Raw genomic sequence first — 13,047 nt, 5'->3', positions numbered from 1 at the left:
TATCAAATAAGTCTCCATGTGCCCCATAACCTTGTCACAAACTTCTAAGAAAGATAGATCACTTCTTAGAGAGATTTGTCTTGCTACAGAATGGTATTAATGACAATAAAAGATATATTAACAATGTTTATTATGAAAGGAAGTAAGAAGTGACTAGCTATTGCTATGAGAACACTGTCAATGTCACCAATTAATAGGTACACCCTTCTTGAGGACAAGAAGTGTCGTTTTTAAGTGATGTTTCTGTCAAATAAGTCTCCATGTGCCCCAAAACCTTGTCACAAACTTCTAAGAAAGATAGATCACTTTTTAGAGGGATTTGTCTTGCTACAGAATGGTATTAATGGCAATAAAAGATATATTAACAATGTTTATTATGAAAGAAAGTAAGAAGTGACTAGCTATTGCTATGAGGATACTGTCAATGTCACTAATTAATAGATATGCTCTTCTTAAGGACGAGAAGTGTCGCTTTCAAGTGACATTTATGTTAAATAGACCTCCACAGGCCCCAAAGCCTTGTCTTAGACTTCTAAAAAAGACAAATTGCATTCTGAGAGGTTTGTCTTCTCATAGAATGGTACTAGTGATAATAGAAGACATATCAGTAAGCTTTATTATCAAAAGAAAATAAGAAATGGCTAGATATTGCTATGGTAACACTGTCAATGTCACCAATTTATAGGTATGGTCTTCTTAAGGATGAAAAGCGTCACTTTCACGTGATGTTTCTATCAAATAAGTCTCCATGTGCCCCATAACCTTGTCACAAACTTCTAAGAAAGATAGATCACTTCTTAGAGAGATTTGTCTTGCTACAGAATGGTATTAATGACAATAAAAGATATATTAACAATGTTTATTATGAAAGGAAGTAAGAAGTGACTAGCTATTGCTATGAGAACACTGTCAATGTCACCAATTAATAGGTACACCCTTCTTGAGGACAAGAAGTGTCGTTTTTAAGTGATGTTTCTGTCAAATAAGTCTCCATGTGCCCCAAAACCTTGTCACAAACTTCTAAGAAAGATAGATCACTTTTTAGAGGGATTTGTCTTGCTACAGAATGGTATTAATGGCAATAAAAGATATATTAACAATGTTTATTATGAAAGAAAGTAAGAAGTGACTAGCTATTGCTATGAGGATACTGTCAATGTCACTAATTAATAGATATGCTCTTCTTAAGGACGAGAAGTGTCGCTTTCAAGTGACATTTATGTTAAATAGACCTCCACAGGCCCCAAAGCCTTGTCTTAGACTTCTAAAAAAGACAAATTGCATTCTGAGAGGTTTGTCTTCTCATAGAATGGTACTAGTGATAATAGAAGACATATCAGTAAGCTTTATTATCAAAAGAAAATAAGAAATGGCTAGATATTGCTATGGTAACACTGCCAATGTCACCAATTTATAGGTATGGTCTTCTTAAGGATGAAAAGCGTCACTTTCACGTGATGTTTCTATCAAATAAGTCTCCATGTGCCCCATAACCTTGTCACAAACTTCTAAGAAAGATAGATCACTTCTTAGAGAGATTTGTCTTGCTACAGAATGGTATTAATGACAATAAAAGATATATTAACAATGTTTATTATGAAAGGAAGTAAGAAGTGACTAGCTATTGCTATGAGAACACTGTCAATGTCACCAATTAATAGGTACACCCTTCTTGAGGACAAGAAGTGTCGTTTTTAAGTGATGTTTCTGTCAAATAAGTCTCCATGTGCCCCAAAACCTTGTCACAAACTTCTAAGAAAGATAGATCACTTTTTAGAGGGATTTGTCTTGCTACAGAATGGTATTAATGACAATAAAAGATATATTAACAATGTTTATTATGAAAGGAAGTAAGAAGTGACTAGCTATTGCTATGAGAACACTGTCAATGTCACCAATTAATAGGTACACCCTTCTTGAGGACAAGAAGTGTCGTTTTTAAGTGATGTTTCTGTCAAATAAGTCTCCATGTACTCCAAAACCTTGTCACGAGCTTCTAAGAGTCTCTAAAAATCTCTTAGAGAGATTTGTCTTCCTACAGAATGGTATTAATGATAATAGAAGACATTTTAGTAAGCTTTATTATCAAAAGAAAATAATAAATGACTAGCTATTGCTATGGAAATAGTGTCAATGTCACCAACTAATAGGTACACCCTTCTTAAGGACAAGAAGTGTCGCTTTCAAGTGATGTTTCTGTCAAATAGGTCTCCATATGCCCCATAACCTTGTCACAAACTTCTAAGAAAGATAGATCACTTCTTAGAGAGATTTGTCTTGCTACAGAATGGTATTAGTGACAATAAAAGATATATTAACAATGTTTATTATGAAAGGAAGTAAGAAGTGACTAGCTATTGCTATGAGAACACTGTCAATGTCACCAATTAATAGGTACACCCTTCTTGAGGACAAGAAGTGCCGTTTTTAATTGATGTTTCTGTCAAATAAGTCTCCATGTGCCCCAAAACCTTGTCACAAACTTCTAAGAAAGATAGATCACTTCTTAGAGAGATTTGTCTTGCTACAGAATGGTATTACTGATAATAGAAGACATATTATATCATATTACTAATATTAGTAAACGTTATCATAAAAGAAAATAAGAAATGATTCAAGATAGATCACTTCTTAGAGAGATCAGTCTTCCTATAAAATGCTATTAGTGATAATAAGAGACATTTTATCAAATTTTATTATAAAAGAAAATAAGAAATGGCTGAAATAATATTTTGGGTTTCTATTTACTTCTTCTTCATACTTCTAGCTTCCTATGCACTAATAATAATTAGTATAACTAGTATTTACTAGTAATAACTCAGTATTTAACTAGACTGAGTAAGTTAGAGTAAAGGAAATAAGATATGACTGATCTCATGTTGCACAAATAGCTATTTTTTATATACATACTATCTCAGAAGACAATTCTATTAAACTACTTTATTCTTACTCTTCAGAATATATCCAATACTAAAAATTAACCTCTTAAATTCGAGATACTATCTCAGAAGACAATTCTATTAAACTATTATATTCTTACTCTTCAGAATATATCTAATACTAAAAATTAACCTCTTAAATTCTAGATTCTATCTCAGAAGACAATTTTCTTAATTTACTATATTCTTACTCTTCAGAATATAATATCTAATACTAAAAATTAACCTCTTAAATTCTAGATACTATCTCAGAAGACAATTCTATTAATTTACTATATTCTTACTTTTCAGAATATATCTAATACTAAAAATTAACCTCTTAAATTCTAGATACTATCTCAGAAGACAATTGTATTAAACTACTATATTCTTACTCTTCAAAAATACACTACTACTTCTCTCATAGGTAGATCCATGAGTAGCTCTCTTCTTCCCAAGAGATGCACCTGAAGAAATTAGTTGTCAGTCCAAAATCTCTAAATTTGAAATGGAAATAAGAAACTACAACTTGAAACAAAATCTTGAGTTTCTATAATACTTCTCAAATATAGATTTCTCAACCAGACAAAGTATTCATATTACAGATACTCACCTACTGGAAGATACATTTTATTTGAAATAAACAAACTTCATTCCAAGTAAAAAATAAAAAATCTAATGAACTTAATAGTATTATATTACTTATTGGATTATTAATAGAATGATATTTAGGATATTTAGAATGATTAAATTAATTTATATAGATTAATTAAATATAATCAATTTTTAATAAAGTTTCTTCCATAGTTTGAGAAGCTTCCAGAGGATCAGTAGAGTATGCATGAAGGATGATAATTTAGGGCTATTGTGATACTAAAATGGAAGCTACTAGAAGTGTTATGATATCAGACTGTGAATGTTTCATTTCTGTTTCAGATCTCTCGAAGAACCGCTTCGCGGAGTTACCGGAAGAGGTCACAGAATTTCCGTTCCTGGAGAAGCTTCATCTCTATCACAATGCCATACGAATCATACCGGAAACTGTGGCGATGCTGCAGTCCCTCAACTACCTCGATCTTAGGTTTGTGGCGTTGCTGGATCGCCAAGATGGCGACCATGCGGGCGTTGGAATTAACGACTTCTAACTAGTATTTTGGAACGTGGATAATTAGTTGGCCATTAGAGCAATTAGGGGCAATGGAAAACGCACGTTTCCACCGTGTGGGCTCCTTTTTAGGAATTTGATGATTAAAAGAAATATTGCAATCTAATATTGGTGATGTTGAAAAATCACTTTTAATGTAATATTGCAAGCTTTTTTTTGCAATGGGTATTTTTATATTTTGAGTTAGTAGAGGCTATTATTTTATTTGAAATTTTATATGGAAAAAATGTTATGTTTAATTTTCAATTTATTTTTTTGTACACCTAATATCAATTTGCAACACTTTATTTGCTCTATAATGTTTAGAGATTAGATAAAAATTGTAATTACTATCCAAGATGATCCTGCAAAATAATTTAAACTTCCAAAAAGCTAAGATTGTAATTAAAAATAAATAATAATATTTTCCTCCATTCTGGCAGCAAAAAAATAGTCTTCTGCTTACCTGAAATGATTGTATGACCGGGATTCCCAGCAAAGTTATTTCAAAATAAATATTGCACAGTATGTAGTTGAAAATAAATGAATAAAATGAACGTTATGTTACTGGAAATTGTTCTAACGATCAATTAATAGCACGAACGCGTACCAATTATTTATACAGTTGGTAGAATGATATATACCGTTTGCATAATCAATTCATCCCAATTATTTTGTTCACAGTCGCAACCAATTGACGTCTCTACCTCGAGAGATATGCAGGCTACCGTTGCAAACGTTGCTGGTGGCGCACAATAGATTAGCATCTCTGCCGGACGAATTGGGGAGGATGTCAGCCCTGGCTGAGCTAGACGCAGGTTGCAACGAAATTACAAGTCTGCCACCTCGGATGGGCGACCTTGCACGACTTAGGTCCCTCGATTTGAGGAGCAACGTGCTCGTGCACCTGCCTATAGGTAAGTCCCCCAACCCTTTCGATTTTAAAATTAATTTTGCAAATTGAAAATTTGGTGATTTTTAAACTTTTTTGTAGTAAGAGATTTTTAAAATTGTTGTATTGATAGAAAAATCATCTCTTTGGATTTTATATTAATTCCATAAATTAAAAAATTGTCAATTTTAAAACTTCTACTACTAGATTTTTTTTTAATTGTTTAATTCGAAGGAAACCTACCCCTTTCTTTTTCAAATTTATTCTAGAAATTGAAAACTTGTTAATTTTAAAGCTTTTTCAACTACCAGATTTTTTAAATTGTTTTATTCATAGAAAACTCACCCCTTTTGACTTAAAATTAAGTTTCCAAATCAAAAAATTATCAATTCTAAAATTTCTTTTTTTACCAGATCTTTAAAATTATTTATTTCATAAAAAACTCACCCCTTTCGACTTCAAATTAAGTCTACAAATTAAAAACCTGCCAATTTTGAAACTTTCTCTACTACCAAATTTTTAAAATTTTCTAATTCCCAAAAAACAATATCATTTTACCATTGTTTACCATTGTTTATAAATATTTTCAACCCCTACATGTGACTAATATTTTCCATTTATCCCACTTTATAATTTCCCCTATTTTTAGTATTTCTAATATTTTCCATTTACACCCATTTTATAATTTCCCCTATCTTTAGATTTGTATTCAATTCCGTATAAATAAATAAAATTGCAATTCTAATATCAACAGCAGATGGGTCTTTAAATACAATGCACGATAAAAAGAACTGAAGTCAGAGAAATTAACACTCGTAATGGTTCCCTATTGTTGTGATAGTTGATTAAATTGATCGATTACACATGGCTTTATCGCTCTATGTAAATCGTACGGTGAGTAATGGCGGTGACTTGGAAGAAGTGTATAGAAGATTGTAGATACATTAATGCGGTTAATCAGACCACAGGAGTCACCGGCGAGATTAGGGCTCGCTTTATAAAACGTATCACCGTGAACGATCTAAGCGAAACATAAATTATGATTAATTCCAAAAGGGGTGCACACTTAATTGAGCTATATTATTCCCAAGAAGAACGTAAGGTCAGCTGCCAGTCCAAACCTCCTTGAGAATTAAACCTAATCAACATTAAATTATATATTTTTTTTTTTATTGTAAATTAAATTACTTTTTGAATTTAATTTTGGGGTCAAAATATTAATAAACATGCTAGACCCAGTTGGAGGAATTTATATGTTTGCTCACGAGTGCAGACCTCGACCTAAATATTATATTGTGATTATGGCCAGTACGAGGCATGGAATGACTCATTTTACATACCACTGTCCTATAAAATATTTAACCTTATGCAGTCGCGACTTATAAAAGGATAGTTTACGCGCAAGAAACATTGTTTTCCCTTGTGCGTTTCACTTGACATTAATATGCATTCGGCCATTGTAATAATATGAGCCTGGAATGACCTGAAACTCTAGCATTTTACGAGGTTATGTTTCTCAGTTGTGAAAGTATTTTTGAGTCTTTGTTGAGTTTAGTTCAGAAAATAAGCACAGTAATATACGATAAATTAAAAAAGTATTCAAAATAAAATTAAATATATTTTTTGAAAATACCTGGGGAAAAATTAAATGGGGGATTCTAGAGGCCAAAATAAGACGGAAATGAAGAATACCAATTTGTCGATTGAGGCTTCGTTAAAAAGTTATTAACAGTTGCGCCTCTAGATGCGCAACTTGCGTAACTATTAGAGACGCAACTGTTAATAACTTTTTAACGAAGCCTCAATCGACAAATTGGTATCCTTGACTTTTGTCTTATTTTGGTCTCTAGAATCACCCATTAAAATTTCCCCCAGGTTTGACGATATTTGTGATTTTTATTTTAATTGCATTTATTTTTTGAAGATTATTAAACATTTATTGTTGATTATATGAAAAATAGAAACTGAATGTGTTGTAGAATTGAATGTTTGAAGTATCAGTGATCGAAAATAGAAAATCCCTAGTGGCAGCCATGACACTTGAATGGTGTTAAATTGGGGAGTCCCCATTGCATAAAAATATATATTTAATTTTATTCTAGAGGATCTATCGACTCTCTTTTGAGAAGCACTGCTTTATGTTATTGCATAAATTACTCAACGTCCCCGTGACAGGGCTTTAAAATAATGTCCTTCTCGAAGGACGCAGCCATCTGCAAGGCTGAACTCGGGTGAACGTTTCTTTAATGCGCGTATTAAAGTTCCTTCTTTTTCACGGCCCGTCCGTTACTTTTTACCCGTGCGTTCGACTATTTCGGTGGATTTCCATCCACCATTTTCACTACCGTGTAAAATTCAATAATCTGCTAATAGAAAAAAATTGTGCAAAACACTTTTTAAATTCGTCTCGACACGATTATAAAAAGAAACCAGATGGTGGAATTTTGCGAACTCAAAATAACTTTGATTTCAGTGTAAAAATAATTTTTTTAAATTATTTACATCCAGTGTAATAACAATTTTTAAAATTATTATTGTTCACTAATTACAGAATACAAAGCTTTGACGGAATCTAAACATCTAAATCTTGATTAATATCTAATTTGATGAAAAATGGCGAGGCACTTTATATAAGAAGAGGGGGGATATTAAATTTTGAAATTCTTTCCTCAAAATTAGTTAAATTTTCCAATTATTTTTGTTGAGTTAATTAAATTTTGAAATTCTTTTACCAAAATTAGTTAAATTTTGAAATCCTTTTCCTAAAATTAATTAAATTTCAAATTTTTTCCCCCAAAGTTAGTTAAATTTTGGAATTCTTTTCCCAAAGTTAGTTAAATTTCGAAATCCTTTTCCTCAAATTAATTAATTTTCAAAATTCTTTTTTCAAAGTTAGTTAAATATCAAAATCCTTTTCCCAAAATTAATTAAATTGTAAAATTCTTTCCCCAAAGGTACTTAAATTTGACAATTCTTTTCCCAATAATTTTCTAATTTTCTAATTTTCTTTTTCCAATAACTAATTTCATAACCAAACATTTCTGCGCAGAACTGACGTACCTGAGACTCGTGAAGCTGGATATCAGCGGGAACCGAATATCCGTGCTTCCGAACGAGATGAGGAAAATGAAGAGCCTGGTGGACTTTCGGCTCTCCGACAATCCTTTGACCTCGCCGCCTGCCTCGGTGAGCAACCACCCACCCTTCTGTTACAGCGTACACGCGCGTTACTCCCCAATGTGGACCGCGGTGCCAACAACTGTCTCGGATTTCCGATTGTTCTCAGCTATGCATTCGCGGGCGAACGCACATCTTCAAATATTTGGAGAGACAGGCGGCGAAGCACGAGAGGGCCAGAGGGGGGCGCGTGAGGCGGACGCCATTGGATGTCAGAGGTCACGCCACCTTGGACACCAGGGCCCACAGACGCCACAACGTCGACAGCGGGTACAGCACCAGCGATGGCGTCGACAAACGCTGGTCCCAAGAAATCCACAGCGCGGTTAGTTTCCTCGTCCTTCTTCTAGCTCTCTTCTTTTCTCTGCGATTCTTCGCCAACCTCCTCGACAGACTTTTCGCCAACGAACAGACACAGTAATACCTGCATTCCCCGTCAAACGAGCGCCACAAACACAGGGACTGGGACACTGTCTCAACACAGGTGCATTTCTTGGAACTTTACAATTTATTCGAGAATTGTGTGATTTTGAAGATTTTATGTAACCAACGACAGGAGATATTTAATTTATACAAAAAGAGATATTAATATAATAAATGACTAACACACACGTTGGAAGTTTTATTTAACTATATGGAACTAGAGAGTTGGTAACTCTGTTTCTATAGTGTTACACTCTACACAGTCACAGGACACTCCTTCTCATTTTAAATCATTTAGCAGTCTCATATCAAAAATTTGCTCGACCAATTCCGAGAGGCGTCAGAAACGACGATGAACATGTTTCAAGGTCTGTAGGGGAACGCAGGAATTACTGTATCCGCCATCAATTTGATGCACAAACCAGCACAGGAAGTGGTCTAACATTCTAACTAAAAAAAAAAATACATTTCACTTAACCGGGTTACTAACAGATTTGGGCAAATTTTATTCCCTGCAAGCAAAATTCATTTATAAATTAAATCCACGAATATTTACAGTTGCAATTTTGAAATATTTATTATTTGGGAGTAAAATCTGCCCTCCAAAAGCTGGGGTTCGAGTGAGGTCGCGTGAAAGTCGACGCGAGGGACTGGCGAATTTATCGCCATCTAGCAGGGGGGCGAAACTCGTTAACGCCTGGCGGTGGCAACCTTTATGCGCGCAGGTCGACGGCGAGATTCGAGGGCTGTGGCGTCAGGAGTGCTCGCCACTGTCGATAACTCTGCCCCACGAGGCGGGCGTGAACGGGTCCTGCAGCGGAACGTCGACCCCCAGCACCATCTCGCCAGGCGAGCACACGTCTCTCGAGGACGAGCTGGGCAAGGTACGATATCCCCGCGATGCAACGACGTCCAGAGGCGCTAGGATTTTGTAACGCCGGAGTCCCCGGTTTCGGAGCGCGTACGATGATACAACGGTTATATTTAGCGATCGAACACAAACTCGCCGCCCCTTGAAAACGATATCTGTGTGTCGCGGCGCGCTTGGCCGTCGTTCAAGCCTCGTTGAATGACCTTAACCCATTGAAAGAACTACGCCGTCGCGATTAACCCACTGGACCGTCCCGCCAATCTCACCTCACTTCTCCTCCTCCGCGCCGTAGTTGCTCTTCAAGGTTCCGTGTCTTCTTCCGGTGCAATATTGTAAACTAAAATGGATAAGAAAATAATTAGAAAACGCTCTCGAGCACGATAATATACTTGGAGACAAGATTAACTGTCCATTGTTTACTTTTTTCCGTAAAGTATGCTTGCAAACTTGGCCTTGACCCGATTTATGGCTTGAAATTTTTGGAATAGGGCTAATCTTGTCTGTGGGAGACTTATAAGAGAGCTGGGTTTCGTATTTTTATCATTATGATAAGTTCAAACCATTTCAAACCATGTCAAACCATGTCAAACCACTTCGAACTATATTGAACCATTTCAAACCTGAGGTTTGAATGCATCACTGCCCCCCAGAATCTTATATCCGGTGCCTAGTTTTGTAAAACATAACAATAAACTTCTTCAAACAACTTCAAACACTGAAAGTTGCGATGCAAATCGAAAATCCTTGACTTTTGAGGCTAAAACTGAGTTTCAAGTTGAGTATTATAGCTTGAAATTTTTGAAATAGTACTAATCTTATCTCTGGGAGAATTTCAAGAGTTGTAGTTTCATATTTCTATAATTTTTGAAGTTCAAACCACCTCAAACCATATCAAACCACTTTAAACCATGTCAAACCACTTCAAACCTGAGGTTTGAATGCATCACTGACCCCCAGAATCTTATACCTGGTGCCCAGTTTAAAAAATAAGATAACAAACTTCTTCAAACAACTTCAAACACTGAAAATTGCGATGCAAATCGAAAACCCTTGACTTTTGAGGCTAAAACTGAGTTTCAAGTTGAGTTTTATGGCTTGAAATTTTTGAAATAGTACTAATCTTGTCTTTGGGAGATTTTCAAGAGTTCTAAGTTTCGTATTTCTATAATTTTTAACGTCCAAACTACTTCGAACCATATCAAACCAAATCAAACCACTTCTAACCATATCAAACCACTTCTAACCATATCAAACCACTTCAAACCATTTCAAACCTGAATTTAAATGCATCACTGATCCCCAGAATCTTATACCCGGTGTCCAGTTTTGAAAAAACAAAACAACAAACGTCTACAAACAACTTCAAACACGGAAAGTTGCGGTGCAAATCGAAAACTTGACTTTTGAGGCTAAAACTGAGTTTTCAAGTTGCCGTGGAAGAACGAGGGGCGATTCTATTTTACGCTATGATGTTCACAGGCCATAATACTGCACGATCAGTTGGAGAAGAGGAGGCTGGAGAGGAGCACCTCGGAGAATGGCGCCGATGTCAGACGACCGATGACCTCTGGCCTCTACCACGCGTCAATTACGCCGCCCGGGTAAGCGAGCCGTTAATAAACCGATGAGAAACCGCTACGCGTCATCGCAACGCGGTCTCGATCGATTCGTGGATGTCAAAGTTCGCCGTTTGAACGCGAGGCGCACGATTTTTTTTTCTTTTCGCAGCCCTCTCGAAACCAGTCACTTGAACCAAACGCAGCCGGCGTCGGCGATCACGCAGTCGGTGCAACCCTTGCAAAACCCTGTTGCAAACTCCACCCCTTTGGCCAACGGAGAGGAGAAGAGGCCCCTCAATCACATCCAAACGTACAGGTGAGCGTTTCAACGCCTTTTTGGTGAGATTCGACACCTCAAGTGTACCTATGGGCCCTATATTTGTATTTGAGAATTTAATTTTAATTCTATTAGTGACCCAACAAAAGACACTCCACTGGGCCCTATATATTTGTATTTGTGAATTTAATTTTAATTCCACTAGTGACCCAAAAAAGACACTCCAAATGGGCCCTATATTTGTATTTGAGAATTTAATTTTAATTCTACTAGTGACCCAAAAAAGACTCTCCAATGGGCCCTATATATTTGTATTTGAGAATTTAATATTAATTCTCGTTAGTGACTTCAAAAAGACAACTCAATGGGCCCTATATTTGTACTTGAGAATTTAATTTTAATTCTAATAGTGACTTACAAATTTTTTTGAATCTCATATTGGAAAATACTTTTGCATCGATGTTGTTCTACACTGCTCCTATATTTGATATAGTATTAATAGTTGAAAACGATGGCTCAGGTAAGTAGAGCAGAGGAATGCAACGTATATTTATCTTTAAGAACTAGAGGCCAAACTGTACAGAAGATATAGTAGCTGAACGTAAATCATACTTAAAAGCTGTCAACTGAGTTCCTAAATATTCTGTATATTTTCAATGTCAAATTTCTCAAAAGGGAACTCAACAATTTAAATATTTACATTATATTGAAAATTTTGGAAAGTAAAATAAAAAGTTAACTATTCCTCATAAATTATATTTCTAGGGATCCTGACACCCAAAAAAAAAACAGAAACAATTTTGTTGCGTTAATTTTCCAAATTTGTAATATTTCTGTGATTGCGTTTTCAGAGAGTACAAAGAAGCATTGAGACAGCAAAGGGTCAACGAAGGGCCCAGCGTGTACAGGCCCAGGGAGCAGGTGACGCCACCTGGCAACGACTCCCAGGACCCAGATTCCACCAGCAACAAGGAGGCGGTGGCCCTGACAGGGAAGCAGATCTTCAACGAGGAGAACGCGACGAAGAGACCGGTGCAGAAAGTGACACCGTCGCGCATCAACTACCAGAACACGCCGATCATCAACGGGAGCAACAACGAGTACAACAATAAGAACGGCAAGTATCTCGAGCAGCCGTACAAGAAACCTAATTCGCCAATCAAAACGTCGTCGAGCATCTTGTCGTCGAGCTCCAGCCCCGGACACACTCCCAGACTAGTCAAAACCGCCGTAGGCTACGTGGAAGGTAACTAAAAACCCGTAAAACAAAAATTAAAGAGCGTCGATTGAATCGTAATTGGGTCCTGTCAGGTAACAAAAGCCCCAGTAGGAACGGAGGCAGTCCAAAGTCGCCGCGATCCGTCACCTGGAACAGCAACGTGCCAGAAAAGTACTCCTTCACCATGAGAAGGGAATTCGAACGTGCCAAGGAAGAGGCTGACCTGATCGAGCAACTCCGAAGCGTGGGTATTGCTTTCTAACGACTGTTAAATCATCTGCATACAGTAGTCCCTCGCTTCATGCACAGTAATTCTCCCCTCGATACTGTTTATGAGCTCCTATTGATCTCTAGGACTGTGTTAGGGTTATTTGTGTCTTGGGGGGTTAAATGTTTAGATGTAGGAGTGACTAAACTTCATTGAGAAACTGGAAGGTAGTAAAAAGTGTTTTTGTGTACAGTAGTCTCTCGCTACATGCACAATAATTCTCTGCTCGATACTGTTCATGGGCTTCTATTGATGTCTAAGACTTTGTTTGGGTTATTTGTGTCTTGGGGGATTAAATG

The 13,047-nt window shown here is 36.2% G+C and overlaps 1 protein-coding gene across 2 annotated transcripts in view; it reads left to right on the top strand.

Moving 5' to 3' along the window:
• Nucleotides 1–13,047, top strand: part of LOC122399818 (leucine-rich repeat and calponin homology domain-containing protein) — a 60,659-nt gene that overhangs the window by 33,223 nt on the left and 14,389 nt on the right. For both annotated transcript variants that reach the window (XM_043400795.1, XM_043400794.1), the window contains exons 2-10: nt 3,855–3,999; nt 4,747–4,979; nt 8,004–8,140; nt 8,241–8,456; nt 9,280–9,438; nt 10,905–11,026; nt 11,154–11,300; nt 12,113–12,507; nt 12,573–12,724. In XM_043400795.1, the coding sequence (XP_043256730.1) occupies nt 3,855–3,999; nt 4,747–4,979; nt 8,004–8,140; nt 8,241–8,456; nt 9,280–9,438; nt 10,905–11,026; nt 11,154–11,300; nt 12,113–12,507; nt 12,573–12,724 (1,706 nt within the window). The remainder of the gene's footprint in view (nt 1–3,854; nt 4,000–4,746; nt 4,980–8,003; nt 8,141–8,240; nt 8,457–9,279; nt 9,439–10,904; nt 11,027–11,153; nt 11,301–12,112; nt 12,508–12,572; nt 12,725–13,047) is intronic.

This window comes from Colletes gigas, unplaced genomic scaffold (genome assembly GCF_013123115.1).
Source record: "Colletes gigas isolate AHSC1104 unplaced genomic scaffold, ASM1312311v1 Colletes_gigas_Sc00015, whole genome shotgun sequence".
NCBI lineage: Eukaryota > Metazoa > Arthropoda > Insecta > Hymenoptera > Colletidae > Colletes > Colletes gigas.
Note: the sequence above shows the minus strand (reverse complement) of the source record. Positions and strands in the feature narration are given on the sequence as shown.